The sequence below is a fragment of the Gossypium raimondii genome, chromosome 4 (genome assembly GCF_025698545.1).
Source record: "Gossypium raimondii isolate GPD5lz chromosome 4, ASM2569854v1, whole genome shotgun sequence".
NCBI lineage: Eukaryota > Viridiplantae > Streptophyta > Magnoliopsida > Malvales > Malvaceae > Gossypium > Gossypium raimondii.
The window spans coordinates 25,228,189-25,246,520 of NC_068568.1; the positions used below are offsets into that span (position 1 = coordinate 25,228,189).

General features: G+C 32.8%; 1 protein-coding gene across 1 annotated transcript; it reads right to left on the reverse strand.

The window, feature by feature from the left end:
* Positions 1–4,612: 4,612 nt before the first annotated feature.
* On the reverse strand, positions 4,613–5,908 carry LOC105766579 (uncharacterized protein At3g28850). Its single transcript, XM_012586076.2, has one exon. The coding sequence runs from the start codon at positions 5,622–5,624 to the stop codon at positions 4,776–4,778; it is 849 nt and encodes a 282-aa protein (XP_012441530.1). The 5' UTR covers positions 5,625–5,908; the 3' UTR covers positions 4,613–4,775.
* Positions 5,909–18,332: the final 12,424 nt, after the last annotated feature.

Below are 18,332 nucleotides of genomic sequence, written 5' to 3' on the forward strand. Positions count from 1 at the left end.
ATCAAGCCAACATGGTGAATGAAATTTTAAAGAAACTTAGAAGATGCTCGGGACATAAAGTAAAAAAATCCAAATCCCAAGTTTTCTTTTTGATAGTAGTGGAAAATGCGTTGGCAACCCAAATAACTAACAAACTTAGGATAGAGCAAGTTGAGGATTTGGGGATATATCTTAGAGTACCTGTGTTTCATAAGCGTGTTACCAACTCAATGTACTCGTTCATAATTGAAAAAGTCCAGAAAGGTTGAGTGGTTGGAATGCAAAGTTGTTATCTCTAGCTGACCAAGTGACTTTAGCTAAATCAGTGCTTTTTACTATTCCAAGTTATTTTATGTAGTCAACTCTCATACCAAATGGGGTGTGTTTGAAAATTCAAAAGCTAATAAATAAGTTTGTATAGGGGAGCTATGAGGAATGAACGAAAGATCTTCTTGGTGGGTTGGGGCAAATATTGTATGGCAATGGATAGAGTGGGTCTTGAATTTAAGCATATACGTAGCCAAAACAAAGATTTCTTGATGAAATTGGGAGTTAATTTCATTAACAATATGGAGCCTTTATGGGTGAAAGTTTTACGATCAAAATATAAGGTAGCTGAATGTATACTAGAGAATATACCTTTTAGTAGCTGCAGTTATATTTGGTGGTCACTGAAGAGCATTTGAAAGGACATACAAGGGAATATGGCTTGGAATGTGGTAACTGGTCGAGAGGTGAAATTCTGGAAAAATTTCTAGTTTAGGGACTTAGGTCCATTAAGCGAGTATTGACTGTACCGCAACCAAAATTTCTGAATGGTACGGCCTACGCGATGGTGACACCAGAAGGCAATCAGAATTTGTCGTGTTTTATTGGTAAATTACCTCACCATATTATTCATTTGTTGGTTAAATCTTGTCCACACTTGGAAAGTGAAGGAAGAGATATTTGTTATTGGAAAGCAGCTGAATCAGGGAGTTACACAATAATAGGGGGTTGTAAAACTCTTAATCAAAGTCCTCGGATGGGGGTAGATGCAAAATGGAAAATGATTTGGAGAGCAAAGGTTCCACAACGAATAAGGCAATTCTTATGGTTATGCATCCATGGTAGAGTTCTGACTAATGAAGAAAGATGCCGAAGGAGATTATCTGATGATAAATCCTGCTATATGTGTGGCTATGTGGTAGAAAGTATTGAACATGCTCTAAGAACTTGTCCATTAGCGCAAGTAGCTTGGAAAAGGTTAGTTCAGGATAGTCTATCTAATGTTTTCTTTATTCTTGATTTTGAACATTGGTTACTGGTTAACATCAAGAATGATGATAATTTGTTAGTTAAGGGGTAGGGTGGGAAATCATGTTCTCTAATGTATTTTGGAGGTTATGGAAAGGTAGGAACTTGGCAATTTTTGTTGATCAACATCTGAGTACTGATGATATTGTCATGACTAGTTGGTATTGGGCTATGATGTCAAAGAAAATGGGGGCGACTATGTAGGAAAAAATCTCCATGTGTTGGGAAAAACCTCCGATTGGGTTGGTTAAATTGAATGCGGATGATGGAGTTTATGTTAATTCTGGTAATGCCACGACTGGGGGTTTTGGTGAGAGGTCCTAGGGGGATTGGGTATCTGGTTATGGTCGTAATTTAGAAGTGAGCTCAGTTTTGGATGTTTAACTTCAAGCGATCCTGAATAGAGTCAGAATAGCATAGGAAAAAAGGGTGCGTAGGTTGTTAGTCGAAAGTGATAGCAAGAGTGCAGTGGATTTAATACTTGGATTTGGGAAGATTAGGACTCATAAGGTGGGATTGGAGATTTTCAATTGGATGAAGAGGGATTGGCAGGTTGAAATTAGGCATGTGGCAAGGATGACAAACATGACGGTAAATGCGATGTCTAAATGGGCTAGAGATTGCGCAATCGGGTTACACGTATTCACTCAAGCACTTCCAGTAATGCAAGATATTTTGATACGCGATTAGCGATAAGTAATGATTTTTTTTTGGTTGAGACTTTAAACTCAACTTCCTTTTTTGAAACTAAAAAAAAAAAGATTAAAATATCACCAAAATGCCATTTTAAAAAAAAATTCAGAAATAGGTCAAATTTTTGAATATTTACGGGAATAGGTCGATTTAGGGAAAATGCTTCCAATTGGAAGCGTTGTCTATGTGTCACCAGTAAAAAGCTTCCAGCTAGACATATTTTCAACATATTGACAGAAAAATGCTTCCATCTTGAAGCACTTTTTGCCACATCAACACTAAAAGTGGCAACACCAATATTTATTTTTTAGTGCCACCTATTAATGTAGAAATAAAACTTACAAAATAAGTCATTATATAAACCTAAAATCTCATTTCCATTGTTTTCTTAAGCAATGTGAGATATGAGATATGTGTATATATAGGCTCATGAATAGGTTTGTAGCTTGTTCCTATACAATGTGGGATTACTTACTCTTATACCAACAACTTTTCTCATGTTTGGTGTTGTGAATAAATGGAGAGAGAAGTGAAGATGTGTGTGTGTGTGTGAGATATTATTAAATAATAATTTAATTTAATTTAATTTTTAATATTATTAAAATGTCATGTATCAACTCTTAATTAGTTGAAAGAATTTTTCTAACAAATATAATAGTATAGGCCATAATAGTTATGATTTTATAATTTAGATCATTTTTTACAAAAATTAATTTAAATATCTAACCAAAAATATATATAATTTGAAGGTTGTTTATTCTAACTTTCATTTTATACAAAAATAGTATAAAAGTATAATTCAAAAGGTAATGATAATAATAAAAGAAACCAAACAAGCATGGCTATTAGTGATAATTACATGATCATATGATACTTTTTATTAGTGTTTACACAAATACTAAAATTTCAAAGTTTGTTATGAATTAACTGAAATGAGCTCAACAAAAATAATTAAAATAAATAAAATTTCAATATAAAACAAAATACAACACTCTACATTCTTATCTATTTATTTTCAACTTAATATGTATTCTAGAATACTCTCTATATTTCTATAGAGAAAAAGATTTATGTAACATTTAATCTTATGTTGTTATTTGTAAAATAAGATAAAAGATTTGTAAGTGTAAATAATATTTTAAATATAAATTAATACATGATTATAAAACAAAAATAACACAAATACGATATAAATGTATAACATTTTCATGATAAAAATAAAAGAAAATATAAAATATAGTGTAGCCTTTAATCTTATGTTAGTTAAAAAAGGAAGCAATCCCACATTGTTTAGTAACAAGCTGCAAATCTATTCATGAGTCTATATATACACATATCTCATATCCCACATTGTTTAAGAAAATAAGGGAAATGAGACTTTGAGTCTATATAAAAGCTTGTTTTGCCAAATATATATATATAGATGCTGCCACTTTTAGTGGTAATGTGGCAAAAAGCGCGTTTTACTAGTGACACATAGAAAGCGCTTCCAGTTGGAAGTGTTTTTCTGGGTTTCTTCTGAAAAACCTAAATTGGGCCATTCCTGTAAATATTAAAAAAACATCATTTATCATTATTTTAGTCATTATTAAAAAAGAAAAACTTTTCAATTGAACTCACAACACTATCAAGAAGTAATGGTGAGTTTGGATGGGCGGTGCGTTTATCTGCGGTTAGTGTAAAAACAGCGGTGGCGGTGAGATTAGATACTTTAGCGTGAGACAAAAAGTAAGCTAAACGCACCGCACCCAATCGTCCATCCAAACCCACCCTAAAGCTCAAAGTATATGCATGTATTGTGAATCGTATAAGACCTATAAAGTATGAACATAGACACACAATACGAGTATGATACGATACAAACATGACAACACGATAATTTAAAAAAAATGAAAATACGAATATAACAAGATACGAAAATAAAAAAAATATTTTTAATATTTATATATATTTTTATGTTAAAATACTTACGTCAAAAGCAACAAAGCTAGTACAATGCTCGAAAGCTTCTTAAATAAGTTAATATTTTTTGAAACTGATTAAGATTTCCATTCAAAGAATCAAGAATAAAAAGGTGCGATTATTGTTCCACAGTCCCCCAAGTCTTGGGCCCCACAACCCATTAAGCCTACAGTCACAGCAATAAAGTAAAAGTAAACAAAACCACACACCAAAAAACCGAGCAGCACCTCTTCTTCTTCCCCCAGCTCTGATGAGAATCCAACATTCATTTATAGGAAATCTTAAACTTCACATTTCTTTTTTACCTCATCTTCTTTCCGTCGCTGACTTTTTATCTGCTACTTTTGAAAGCCAAAATTTCAGCCACCATCTACTTTTCCTGCGTCTGTTACGTGTCTTTAAACACCCGTGTCGAGACCGTGTCCAACCTTTTTTTATTTTTAACGTATTCCGGCGTGTTCTATACGTATTCGGATGTGTCCGACGAGAGTCCGTATCGTACACACGAACGACACGGATTAGTCGTGTCTATGCTTCCTAGTGTAAGACATATTTGTTTTTAATTTGCCCATCCAAATAAATTTGAATATTGAAAAAATGTTGCAAAAGCTGATGGCAAATGAAGGAAAATTAGATATTTCAAATACCAAAGACATCACAATCAATACCATTGTTATATGAGTTGATGGAAAATAAGACGCAATTGGTCGTTTTCTTCATATACAAACAAAACAAACTATTTCGAGGCCTGCAAATGAGATCTGTTATATAAAAGGCAAAGGGAAGTATACAACAACATCAAGTCAAAAGGTGAAACATATCGTCAAAGAAGGTAAAACAATTTTTCAGCAGCAAGCAGCGCATTTAACCAACCCATTCTCATTGCAATCAGGGCATTTCAAGCACATCTCATCATCATCATCCGTTTCTGCAAAAACCTTGCGGCTGCCATCGCAGTTGGGGCAAACCAAGAACCGCATATTGGCACACTCACTACAAGGGATATTTGAAGGTATCCCTTCGAAGAGTTTCTTAACCTTTCCTTCCTCATGGAGTCCAATGACTTCATCAGCTCCTCCTATGTATCTTCCTTTTATGAACAGCTTTGGAGGGATTACTTTTTTACCAAATAACCTCCATAGTTCTTCCCTGAACTCCATGTCCATTGAGACATCTCTTTCATGGACCAATATCCTGAAACTGCTCAAAAGATATCTGATAGCGTTGCAATCTTCAAATGTTTTCCTTATCCCTCTCAAGCTTGTTGTGTATAAAACCACTGAATCTTCCCCACCTGGTGGACATTTCTCTTCGAAATCTTTCAAGGGTGAATGTATATTCACAGTTTCAGGTTTGTCAAAGGCGTTTGAGGCGATTGGAAGCTGAGAATGACCCTCTTTAGTCGCAGTCTCTTTGAACTCAATCTTGGGTGCAGGCTTGTTATTGTCCTGGTGGCCAACATCAAATTGATCCAAAGCAGTTCCTTTACCCTTTTGATCTTTAGAATGGATAACTGGGTCAGGGATATGAATGTTGATTTTGCAGTCTTGGTCTTTGTAAACTGGTTGACTATAGCGATTATGATTGGAGAAAGGGTGTTTGTGATATGGGTGGAAGGCAAAGCTTTTTCTCAAAGACTTGATAGTAGGTATGAATTTGAGTTTCTTCAGCAATCTTCCCTTGAAGCCTTTCATCTCTTATACTGAAGCCCTGACAATTCAATGGAAAAAACTTGAAACGAAATTGAGAATGGATGACTGAATTCAGGATTCTGTTTTGGTTTCCAAATGAAAGTCAAAACTCAAAACCTTTGTGCTGGGTTGCTTTTAAAACTCAAAGAGTGGGGGTAACCCCTTCACCATTGGACGCCTATCAGAAACTTGGTTTGATTTTGAGGAATAGTGAATATAAAAACCCAACATTTTAAGAAATACACCCATATTCAACAATATCAAATCCCACACCTATACTCCAATTCCAGCAAATATGTAATTTATGGGAAAAGGATTTTATTAAAATAATGTCCCTATCCTAAACCTACTAAATAACATTTACCATTCTATTCTGTTAAAACAAGTGAAAATAAAGAAAGAAAAATACATACTTTATTCGGTTAAAACAAGTAAAACCCCTTACTGGAAAATCAGATTCTTCAGATATTATCTTTTTTTTTTTAAATAATTGAATGGAATGAAGATAATACCAGGCTTCGTGTCAAAAATAAATAAAATGAATGAAGTCCCAAACCTGAATTCGTTCCTCCCATTTTCATAGTGTTGAAAAGTTGATCAATTGAGTGCCCTAAAGATGATGGTATAATTAAAAATGAACAGCCAAATGTCAGCCAAGAAAATAGGCTATAAGAGAGACATTCATTATTTATAGCAAGCTTTGCAATGGCTTTTGTTTCATCTTAAATTTCTTTTTTTTTCTTAATCCCTTATTAGCACTATTAGTTTGTTATTTTATATTTAGTCCTTGCTATATACTTGGTATCGAAAAATAAAAATAGAAGCTTTAATCTGGTTAGAATTTTGCCATTGCCAACTAATAAAGGTATATGTGATAAAATGTCATATTAATAGCATCTTCTCAATATTCAAAAAGAACAATTAGAAAAGAGAGTAGACCTGCCCAATAATTGAGTAATAATTGAGTAATTATTCATGTATATTCAGTAATTGAGTAATTATTCATGTATATTCAGTAATTTGGGTGGACTAGGCTAGAAAAAGAAATTTCAAAACCCTGTTGATCATGGAGCCTGGTAAGCTTGACTAGGTTCAGGCTATTTGGCTTTGTCCTGAATAACTTGGAGATTTTTATTGTAATATTACTGTTTCGGATTATCTCTCATAATGGATTGAATGTTGAGGTTTACGTGGAAACTATTAATGTCGGGTTGCTTTTGATATTTTATATGTTATGTTATTTTATTAAAATGATTGAATTTGTAAGTATTGTTATTGTAGTATTATTAATATATTGTTATTTTATTACTATTATTAAAAATGCCTAAAATATGTTATTTTTATTGTGTTTGTAGTATTATTGAATTTGTTAATATTATTAGAAATTTGTCAAATTTGTTAGTATTTATCTCCAAGATTACCATTTAACATTTCACGACTGAATTGATATTTATTTTCCAACTCTATCTAATAGGTCAATTAGAATGATTGATATAGAGATTTGTTTAAATTGAATATTAACATCATTTTGGAAATGAAATGAAAGATTTATAGGAAAAGTGGAACCAAAAATATAAAGAGGATATCATATCTAAAGTATAGATAGTTGGGGTATACTAGAAGAGGTGTTTTGTTTGTTGTAGTCACGCTTAATGGTGATAATTATGTTGAGCCGATGGTTTTTACAAACTAGTAAATTATATGTGAAGGTAGAAGGTGTAACCATAAATATAGAGTGATGTGATTTCTCGAACTTGGATAGTTTGGAAAATAGCTCGAATAGGATAGATCGTCTTGAAATGGTTCAACAGATGAAAACCTTGACCCATAGTAGTTGTAACTAAACAACCTAAGCTATATTAAAGCAAAGACTCGCTTAACTCTCGAACCTACTAGAACCTTGGTATAAGTGAAGTCGCCACACCCTGGGATGGTGAATGAAGTAATAAGATAATGAACGCCACAAACTTAGAAAGTTTGTTAAGTTCGGTCGGTTAAGAACTAGAGAGAAAATTCTCACAAATGTATTGTTCAATTCATAAATGTTGTAACCTTACAAATGTTAAATCACTAGCTTTATATAGACCTATAAGTGACTTTTCAAATTCGGCATCTAAGATATTCACACAAGCTATTATCACATTCACACACAAGCATTTAAATTTGGTTCATAACTTATGTGGATAGCCGAAAAGTCATGTCTCTTCACTTGATGAAAGCTTAATGTTCCTTAAATGTGCAGTTTTATTATCCCTTCATTTTTCCATTGACCGAATGCTATAATGCTTGGGCATGCATCTTTGTTAATGGTGTCATAATGAACTTTGAGGGCATAAAATCGATCAGGTTTGAAGAGTCATTCTTGGTCCAATGAATAGTCACCTATAACATAAATAAATAGACATTAAACATTTGTAACTTTTCACATTCTTATTTAGCTATGACACTTAACTAAGAACAAACACATTTATGATAGAAATCAGCATACTATAAACACATACACACACATACACTCATATAATAATGAACATGTGACACAAACTAGACACTTGACTCAATCATGCTAAAATAATTCATGAATATTTATATCATATGATAAAAGTAATAACATAAGATGACAAACACTCTATGTGCATGTAGATATGAACATATAACACAAACTCATGCTAAAACATATGTAACACATAATTATGATGCAAAACATAATCGATGGAATAAATTAAAATGCAAACTTATTAAACTGAAATAAAACTTAATTGAAAGTCCTTTAAGTTGTCCCATGATTAATCAAACCCATTAGGGGTTTCATCCTTTGCTTGAATAAATTGTACCACACTTGAATTTGAAATTGTCCCACGATCAAATTGGGCTTGATCCCAAAGTCTCTTCATCAGCCCATTAAGAGCCTTCTTAAAAAATTTAGCTCGAGCCTTCGTAATTGGCCCAACTGGTAAATACAAGGGATCGGTTAAGGCCTTAGATGCTTCTTGCGAGTTTAGGTTTTGAGGATCAGCCCACTTCAATCTTGCTTTATCTTGTCAGAATTGGATTTTGGCTTGGAGCTTGGGCTCACTCCCTCTTCAAAAGGATTTGCCCTCAAATCTGAATCTACGTCAAAAAGAGATAGATCGGATACATTAAAGGTTGCACTCACATTATATTCCCTGGAAAGGTCTATTTTGTAAGCGTTATCATTGATCCTCTCAAGCACTTGGATTGGTTCATCGCGTCACATCCCAAAAATCGTGTTAGTAAAAATTGGGTTAATGAATCGAGAGTGGTCATGCCCTATTTTTAGGGTTATCTTCGCACATTTGTTAATAAATAGATATCAATTATAGTGATTGAGTAGTGGTGGAATTGTCCTTGATGATCTATGTTCAAATCCCTTCCCTTTCGTTAATTTCTATTTTGTGCAAATTTATTTAAAACCCTTAGCATAAATCATCCTATGTTTTATTTAATTTCTTGCTAATTTAATCACAAGGAAGTGAGTGGTAGAGTGGTTAAGTGTTTAATTTATATCCTCCTTTAAGGCAGTAACCAAAATCATATTATTTTTTTCTTCCTCCTCCGCTGTAGCATCGCCGCCGCCGCGTCTCCACCAGCTTTGGTGATTCTTTCTCTTTTCTTCACATTTTCTAACCTCTGTAATCCTTATAGTAAACAAAAATTCTAAGACTCTATTTTAATAAGTTTAAATGTTATGTTTTAAAATATTAAACTGAGTGACTCACTTTTTCAAGTGATCATTTTCTCTAGATTCTCATCCTTCTCAAGAGCACAATGATCCTTCGACCCTCTCATTTTAATTGAAATAAAGTAAGTATGGTAGTGGAATGAAATCTATTATTCCTTCCCTACTTTTTCCTATAGGTTGTATGTGTTTAAAGGATTTTAATGTTTTTTTCTTTAAGAATTAACGCATCATGTTCTACATTTGATGAAGGGTCGATCGATACCATTCCAAAAACCCTTAACGTTGGGAACGAGTTCAATCTTCGATTGATTATTATTAGAGTAACCTATCAATTAGATTCGAGCGTGGGTGTCTCTTTAGATTGATGATTTGCGTCATCTACTATCAGATGTGGGTTTTAACACTAAATAAAATTAAGACTTGTTTTATATTGATAAAAATGTTGTTATTTAAATAATGTTGATTGATGGGGATACTATATGTATCCATAAAGAGAGATAAATCGTCGTTATGAATTTTATCAAGTAAGTGTTTCTCCAAATCGTATACGTTGTGGAAAGCATGTTATGTGATATTGATGTTTACTGTTAATGTGAAAAATATGTACATCTCACTCTCATGTTATGTGATTATATGACATATGTGATATTCATATGAAAATAAAATGTGAAATTTTAGTACCATGAGGACATATGTGATTTGCATGTTAAACATGCCTATATCATTTCGAGTGGTTTTGGCCATATTACATGCATGAGATGGGATATGTGAAATGTGGAAGTATATGGCAGTTTATCTGTATTAATATGACATTGTTCACGATTTGATTATCTTGTTGTTTATCTATGACTCTGATGGCTTGTCCATAATTTTGATTATGTGGCAATTTATCTACGTTATCGTGAGACTGATCACAATTTGGTGTGTTGGATGGATGAGTTCTGGGAAAACTCCATTTTGGTGTGTAGCGGAGATGAGTAGGACCGTTTTCATAAAATCTGCACCGTTTTATGAAATTTGCATTTCCATGATCATGCATAGTATAAGTGTGAAATATTGAGTTATATGAAACTAATATGATTATTAAGATTATATAATGTATATGTTTATATGTATGTGGTTGTGTTTATGTTAATCTCACATGGAGCTTTATAGCTCACCCCTCTTTAGTTTTCTAATTTTACAGATAACCCCACAGTTAGGATTCGACAACGACGACATTTGGAGGAGTTTCTTGAAAGTCTTTGTAAATTAAAGTAATTAAAATTTTCTTTTGATATTTTGGGTTTGTAATAAGTTTGAGTATGGATTGTGGCATGAGACTTTATTTTAGGGATTTTTCATTCTGATTTGCATAAATTGTTTGCATAACATTAAGTTTTATAAACTGTATAAATTAGTATTTGATAAGATTTCGCTTGAAACTAGATTTTAAAATAAAATCTATCAATAACACATTTTTCATTGCATTTCTAAAAATAAGTATTTAATAAAATTAGTCTTAGTTTTTAAAATTATTAATGTTTACAAGTCAATTTTCTAAAGACATTTGATTTATGAAGTTCTGTGTTTTTATTTTTGAAATAATGATGAATAACCAAGTTCTCTAAATTTTGAATAAAATGACAAATGATTTAGAAGTATAATTGGAAATCAAATAGTTTTGAACAAATGATTGGATGTTTACAATGGAGATATTATTTATTTCGATTCTGAAATTTGTGCGATTTTTATGAAATTAAAATAAACATTTTATTTCATTTGTTTTGATTTGATAAGCCAATAGTTTTAAAATATATATATTTTAAAATTTGAAAGTGTATTTCGGCCATTTTCATGGACAAATGATTTTGAAATGAGATTGAAAATAAAGTTGAACATTCGATTTTACTAGTTTTGAACAAACCGCGTAAATGGTTTAAGAAGTACGTTGGAAATTGCAAAATTTTTTCTAGGTCATTCCGGTGGACAATGTAGCTTCTCAAATTCGGCTATAACGATTGGGCCGAGTTTGGGATGTTATGCATCGCCTCGAGGAAGTAGCTTGGACTTACAGTGAGTCAGAAACCTTTCTTTCCTCATGTGCACCCAAACCCAATCTCTAGGTTCGAACACAACTTTCTTTTGGTTCTTACTTGCTTGGGATACGTATTGCTTCATTCTTTTATTGATTTGATCTCGTTTATTTTGATTGAGTTTCTTTACAAACTCAGCTTTTATCTTACCATTCAAATTAGTGTGTTCACTTGAAGGTAACAAAATAAAATCTAATGAGGTTAAAGGATTAAACCCATACACAACTCCAAATAGTGAACACTTTGTACTAGAATGAATGGCACGATTATACGCAAACTCAACGTGAGGCAAACAATCCTCCCAAGTTTTCAAATTCTTACGAATGATGGCTCGTAACAATGTGGAAAGCATCCTATTAACCACCTTCATTTGCCCATCCATTTGTGCATGACATGTTGAAAATAGGAGCTTAGTTCCTAACTTTCCCTGCAATGTCTTCCAAAAGTAACTTAGAAACTTAGCATCACGATCCAATACTATGCTTCGCGGCATTCCATGCAAACGCATGATCCCCCTGAAAAATAAATTAGCAATATGTGAGGTGTAATTAGTCTTATTACATGAAATAAAATGTGTGATCTTAGAAAACCTATCTACTACCACAAAAATTGAATCTTGACCCCGTCTAGATCTAGGCAACCCTAGGACAAAGTCCAGAGAGAAGTCAACCTAAGGTTCACTAGGGACAGGTTGTGGGGTATACAGTCTATGGGGTTTAATTTTAGATTTGGAATGTTTGCATGCTATACATTTTTCACAAATTCGTTCTACATCTCTTCTCATGTGAGGTTAAAAGAAATATTCTTGCAACGTACCCAAAGTTTTAGTTACCCCAAAATGGTCCATTAATCCTCCACCATGGGCTTCTCTAACTAACAACTCATGCAATAAACTTTTTGGAAAGAAAATCTTATTTTCCTTAAACAAAAATCCATCATGTTGAAAGAACTTACCAAAGGATTTCTTTTTGACATGCTTCAAACACATTACCAATGTCCACATCATGAGGGTACAATTCTTTTATATACTCAAAGCCAAGCAATTTAGAATCTAAACTGGACAATAAGGCTTACCTTTGTGATAACGCATTAGCAACAATATTATCCTTAACTTGATTGTAGCCATTAACATAGGGAAAGGTTTCGATGAACTCTACCCACTTAACATGTCTTTTGTTGAGTTTTTGTCGGCCCTTGAGATGTTTCAATGATTCATGATCTGTATGGATCACGAACTCCTCAGGCCACAAGTAGTGTTGCCATGTCTGCAATGCTCGAACATGTGCATAAAGGTCCTTATCATAAGTGGGATAATTTAGAGTGGCCCCGTTCAGCTTCACACTAAAGTACACCACAATACGACATTCTTGCATTAAAACAACTCCAATACCTATACCTGAGGCATCAGTTTCAATCTCAATTTTTTTTGTGAAATCAGGTAAAACAAGAACAAGTGAGTTATTGAGTCTTTCTTTAATTAATTGGAAATCTTTTTCTTGTTCTTCACCACATTTAAAACCTACATTTTTTTAATAACTTCGGTTAATGGAGTAGCTATTGTACTAAAGTCATTCACAAACTAAGGGTAAAATTTAGCCAATCCATTCTCACATTACTTATGCTCTTAGGTTGAGGCCATTCTTGTATCTCTTTGACTTTCTCCCTATCAACTTCAACTCCATTGGAGCTTATTACGAAACCTAAGAAGATAACCTTATCCCTGCAAAATGAACACTTTTTAAGGTTAGCATATAATTTTTCCTTTCGCAGTACCTCTAAAACACATTTCAAATGATTAGTATGATCTTCAGGCTTTTACTATACACAAGAATATCATCGAAATAAACAACACAAAACTTACCAATGAACGCGCCCAGAATGTGGTTCATGAGTCGCATAAATGTACTTGGGGTGTTAGTTAACCCAAAGGGCATAACTAGCCATTCATACAATCCATACTTCATTTTGAATGTTGTTTTCCATCCGTCCCCCTCCCGCATTCGGATATGTTGATAACCACTCTTAAGATCGATCTTGGTGAACACACTCGATCCGTGCAACTCATCGAGTAAATGGTCTAAGCAAGGAATCACATGCTAAATTTGGTTTGCGGCATGACAATCCATACACATCCGCCATGTCCCATCCTTTTTCGGAACAAGCAAATCAGAACAACGCATGGGCTCAAACTTTTGTGCACATAACCTTTTCTCATGAGCTAGTCTATTTGTTTTTGCGGCTCCTTTATTTCTTCCGGATTGCACTTATAAGAGGGACGATTGGGAATAGCAGCTCCCAATAAAAATTCTATTTGGTGCTCTGTTCCTCTCAATGATGGCACCTATTAGTTCAATTTGTTACGATTTAGTCCTTTGTCCAAAGATTTTAGTTTATCCATATCTCCATCAACTAACCTCCTTAAGGATTTAACTACACATGCTCAAAGTTAAGAAAATAAACATAACAATAGGAAACAAAGAAGCCATGAAAGTAAAGCTTAAGAAAAGTGTGAAAGTTGAGATTTTTATGCAAGAAAACTTAAATAACATGAAACCAAAAGCATTTAACAAATAAATCTAAAGAAAAAAGGAACAAACTTTAACATATTTGACATAAAATAAACTAAAATACACATAACAATAGGAAACAAAGAAGCTATGAAAGTAAAGCTTAAGAAAAATATAAAAGTTGAGATTTTATGTAAGAAAACTTAAATAACATGAAACCAAAAGCATTTAACAAAGAAATCTAAAGCAGGAAACATGCAAGGAACAAGCTTTAACATATTTGAAGTAAAATAAACTAAAATACATTAAACTAAATCTTAAAGAGTCTTGAAAACAAGGTACAAGGACTGGAAATGTAAATAAACCATAGCTACACTGTTAACTATCTTAAATAACATAAAGTGTAACAGCCCGAGTTTGGGGCTAGTCGAAATAGTGGTTTTGGGACCACAAATTCGACGAGAAAAAAATTTATTTTCATTATATTTTTATCATCTACGATTTCACAAAATGATTTCGTGAAAATTTCATTCGAAAATTTTGACGTTTGGGCACTCAATTTAGTCAAAAGAACTAAATTGTAAAAAGTGAAAAAGTTGAGTTCTATATGTTAGAAGTGTCCAATTGTTATGAAATTTTAAATTGGAGGTCTTTATATGGTGATTAAACCATTGGTTAAGTTGGTGGACAAAAATGGGTTGGTTAGGCATGTTTCCAAAGTTTTTCATTAAGGGCATTTTGGTTATTTAGTTATTAAAATGAATTAAAAAAAATTAAAAGCCAATTTTTGTCCATCTTCAACCCCTAGGCCGAAAATTGCATGGAGAAACCATGGCTAGGGTTTTTCAAGCTTCAAAGCTCGATTGTAAGTCCGTTCTATCCCCGTTTTAATGATTTTTACGTTTTTGAAATCCTTGTAACAAGATTTACCTATTTTTACCATTGTTTTGAACTAGGGTTTGTGTTTAAAAATTTACCCATGAATGATATGCATGTATTTTGATGTTTTATAGAAGAATATGAATGTTTGGAGTGTGATAAATAATTTGTACTAAGTAATTTTGGATGAAAATGCCTAAAAGGATTAATTTGTAAAAATTATAAAATATGTCACAAGTGTGTGAATAAGTGAGTATTGTGGACTGCTATAGTTATGAAAATGGTTCAGCTAGGCCTAAAATGCAAGGAAATTGAATAAAAATTATTTTACGAGCCTAGGGGAAAATCATAATTTTGTGAAACTTCAGGGGTAAAACGTAATTTTACCAAAGTATGATTTTTGGACTGGAGTGAGTAGTGTGAATGTTATATAAGTTAAATGTATTGTTATAAATCAAGAAAGACGAGAAATTGAAATTGATCGATAAAAAGAAAAGTGAGAAAAAGTGAAAAATTCCTGAATGAACCTTTGGAACAAAAAAGGATATGAATGAAGTGACAGAAATGATCACATGTGTGGCACGGATTGTGTGTAGGCCACTATGTAAAAGTGAAAGTGATGGTCACGTGTGTAGTACTATGTGCAGGCTACTACGTGTACCGAAATGATAGGTCGCATGTGTAGTACTATGTGCAGGCTACTCTGCGTACTGGATAGTTTCGATCACGTGTGTAGTACTATGTGCAGGCTACTACGTGTATCGGATGGTAAAGGTAACATGTGTAGTACTGTGTGCAGGCTACCATATGAACCGAACATCATTGATTAGTAAGGTGGTTGCTATGTGCTGATTCCACCGGACATCATTGATTAATAAGGTGGTTGCTATATGCTGAATCCATCGAGTATTTGTTATTATTCTGAAGTGTTCATCGGGAAATTGACTAAGTGTAATTGAATAATGAATATAGGTGTGGAATTGAATTGAATATCGATTTAGAAATGGAAAAGTGAATTTTGAATTTAATTGTGATTTAAAGTGAAAAAGTGAAATTATGAAAGAGTACATTTAGCAATAAAACAGTTTAGACAGCAACAGTTGTGTGACTTTGAATAATATAGGAAATTGAAGCTGAATGAGTTTATTTTCACATAAAAGAAACAGAGCAAGCAAAAGAGTTATATATTTTTGAGATATTTGAAGTTTAGTTAGACAGAGTCAGAATGAGTTCGGAATCCCCTGTTCTGACTTTGGAAAATTGTCAAAAATTATACAAAAATAATTATGGGATAAAGTTTATATGTTTAGAATCCTCAGTTAATCTATTTTCAAGAGAAACAAACAGAAACAATATCAAGCAGTGAAACATGGGAAACTTTAAAGAATAAACTGTACTATTTGGATAAACCAAAATTCTGAAAATTTTATGATAAGAAGATATGTGAATCTAGTTTCGGGGAAAATTAATGGTTCTCAATTTGGAGCTCTGTAGCTTCGGGTAAAAATAATTTAGTGACTCTAACTCGGAGAGACAGTTTTAAGTATACATGTAAGTGAATAGTGAAACTATAGAAAATGTTATTTCTAAAAGTCTTATGTACATTAAGGATGTGGAATGGAGAGGAGGAGGAGGAAATTTGGAAGAACATATGAATGATTTGTGTATAATTGGTCATATGCTCGATTATAATCGATAAATGATTGAAAAGAAATGATGTTTATAGTTGTGCATTATTAGTTATGGTTAAAGTTCATGTGAGAAAATAAAGTTTGATAGTATGTGTATGTGGTATACTTGGTGTATGATTTGGTATGTAGCAATGTCAGAAATGGTTTATGAATTAACTCATGTTGATAAGTTTGATACATAAATAAATGTGGTGCTTATCCATGCTTATAATGCTTATACTATATGTTTATTTGGCTAGCATGTTTGGTGTGTATGCTTAAGGTTTGGCCAAGTTGTGGCTGGATTACGCCACATTAAATTTATAAAATTATGCATCGAGATGGTAAATGCCTAGATGGAAATATGCTTGTGATCATAAAAGGGTGGTAAGGTTTAAAGTTTGTAATCTTTATTAAAATGGTTTATCATGTGGTTAGTCTTGAAAAAGAACTAGCTTGCGACTATGGTTGAGTGTAATGCTTTTATCTTGTGTGATATGCATAGGAAACGAGAGTGGAAAGGAAATGAAATACTAAGTTCATGCTTGAAGTGTAAAATGACGCAAAAAGGGGACATTAAGTTAAATGATAAATATGTATTAGTATTGAACTTTATGAAATTGAACTGTACGTGAATTAAATGAAAATTGCAAATGATATGATTTGAATTAAATGAATTATTATGGTATTGAAATGTATATTGGATTGAGAAATTGAATTGAATCGTGAACATGAGAATCATGAATTAAATGAAATGGAAATGAAGTATTTAATTGCATGAGTATGTATTGGGTCTTAGAAGCCTTATTTGTTACAAATATAGTATTTTGAAGTTATAACGTGAAGATTTATAAAAGCATGTTAAAAAGTTGAAGAGTTTAAATTTGAATGAAATTTTATAACTCGGTTTAACATGTTTATAAGTGTATGTGTTCTGGTAATGCCTCGTACCCTATTCCGGTGTCGAATATGGGTAAGGGGTGATACATAAAGAACATCAAGAATAAGAAGTAGTTGCAGAAAAATAAACTCTAATCTAAGGTAGAAAAAGAGAAAATAAAAACCCTCGAAAAGTGTAGAGAAAACTAAATAAAACCTAAAGAAAACTAAAACTAAAACTAAAACTAAGCTAAAATATGACTCTCTCCTCCTCAGCAATTTTTGGTTGTTTTGAAAGGTGTTTTGATGACTTTTCGATGCCAAAATTCCCCTACACATGTTTTGTGTGATTGGTGGGTCGGGTAGACAAAGGTTGCCCTTTTTGTCCAAGTTTGTCCCTTTGACAAAGGTGATATCAGGATACCAAGAAGAGGATATTGCGATATCTCGGGAAATATTAAACTTGGGCAGTTTTCTTCGAGAGGTGGATATCGCGATACCCAAGAAGGATGTCACGTTACCACTGAAAGGTCTCATTGGTCTTTTATATTGTTGGAGGTATCGCAATTCTAGGGGTTGGATATCGTGATACCCTTATTTTTGATGTCGTTCATGCTCGTTTTTTACCTCAGACATGTCTCTACATCATTCAAATACACGTTAGACCTCCAATGGCACTATTGGCCAATTTGGGTAAAAAAAGAGATAAAAACGAAAGATTTTCACTTATTACCCGAAAAATATAAAAATATGAAAATAATAAAAAAACAAATCTAAAAAATCTATTTTGCTCAAGAAAGAACTCCTTAAGTGTGTCGGAAAAGCCTAATTTGCCACATCGATTTGTAGTAGATCTTATTCCCCTACACTCAAGTCTTTGCTTGTCCTCAAGAAAACACACAAAACATGAAAAAAGACAACCCTTGGACTAAATCAAACAATTAAGTTATATAGCTATACAACATCAAATTTGTACGAGAATTACTTTACATGCAATTTAA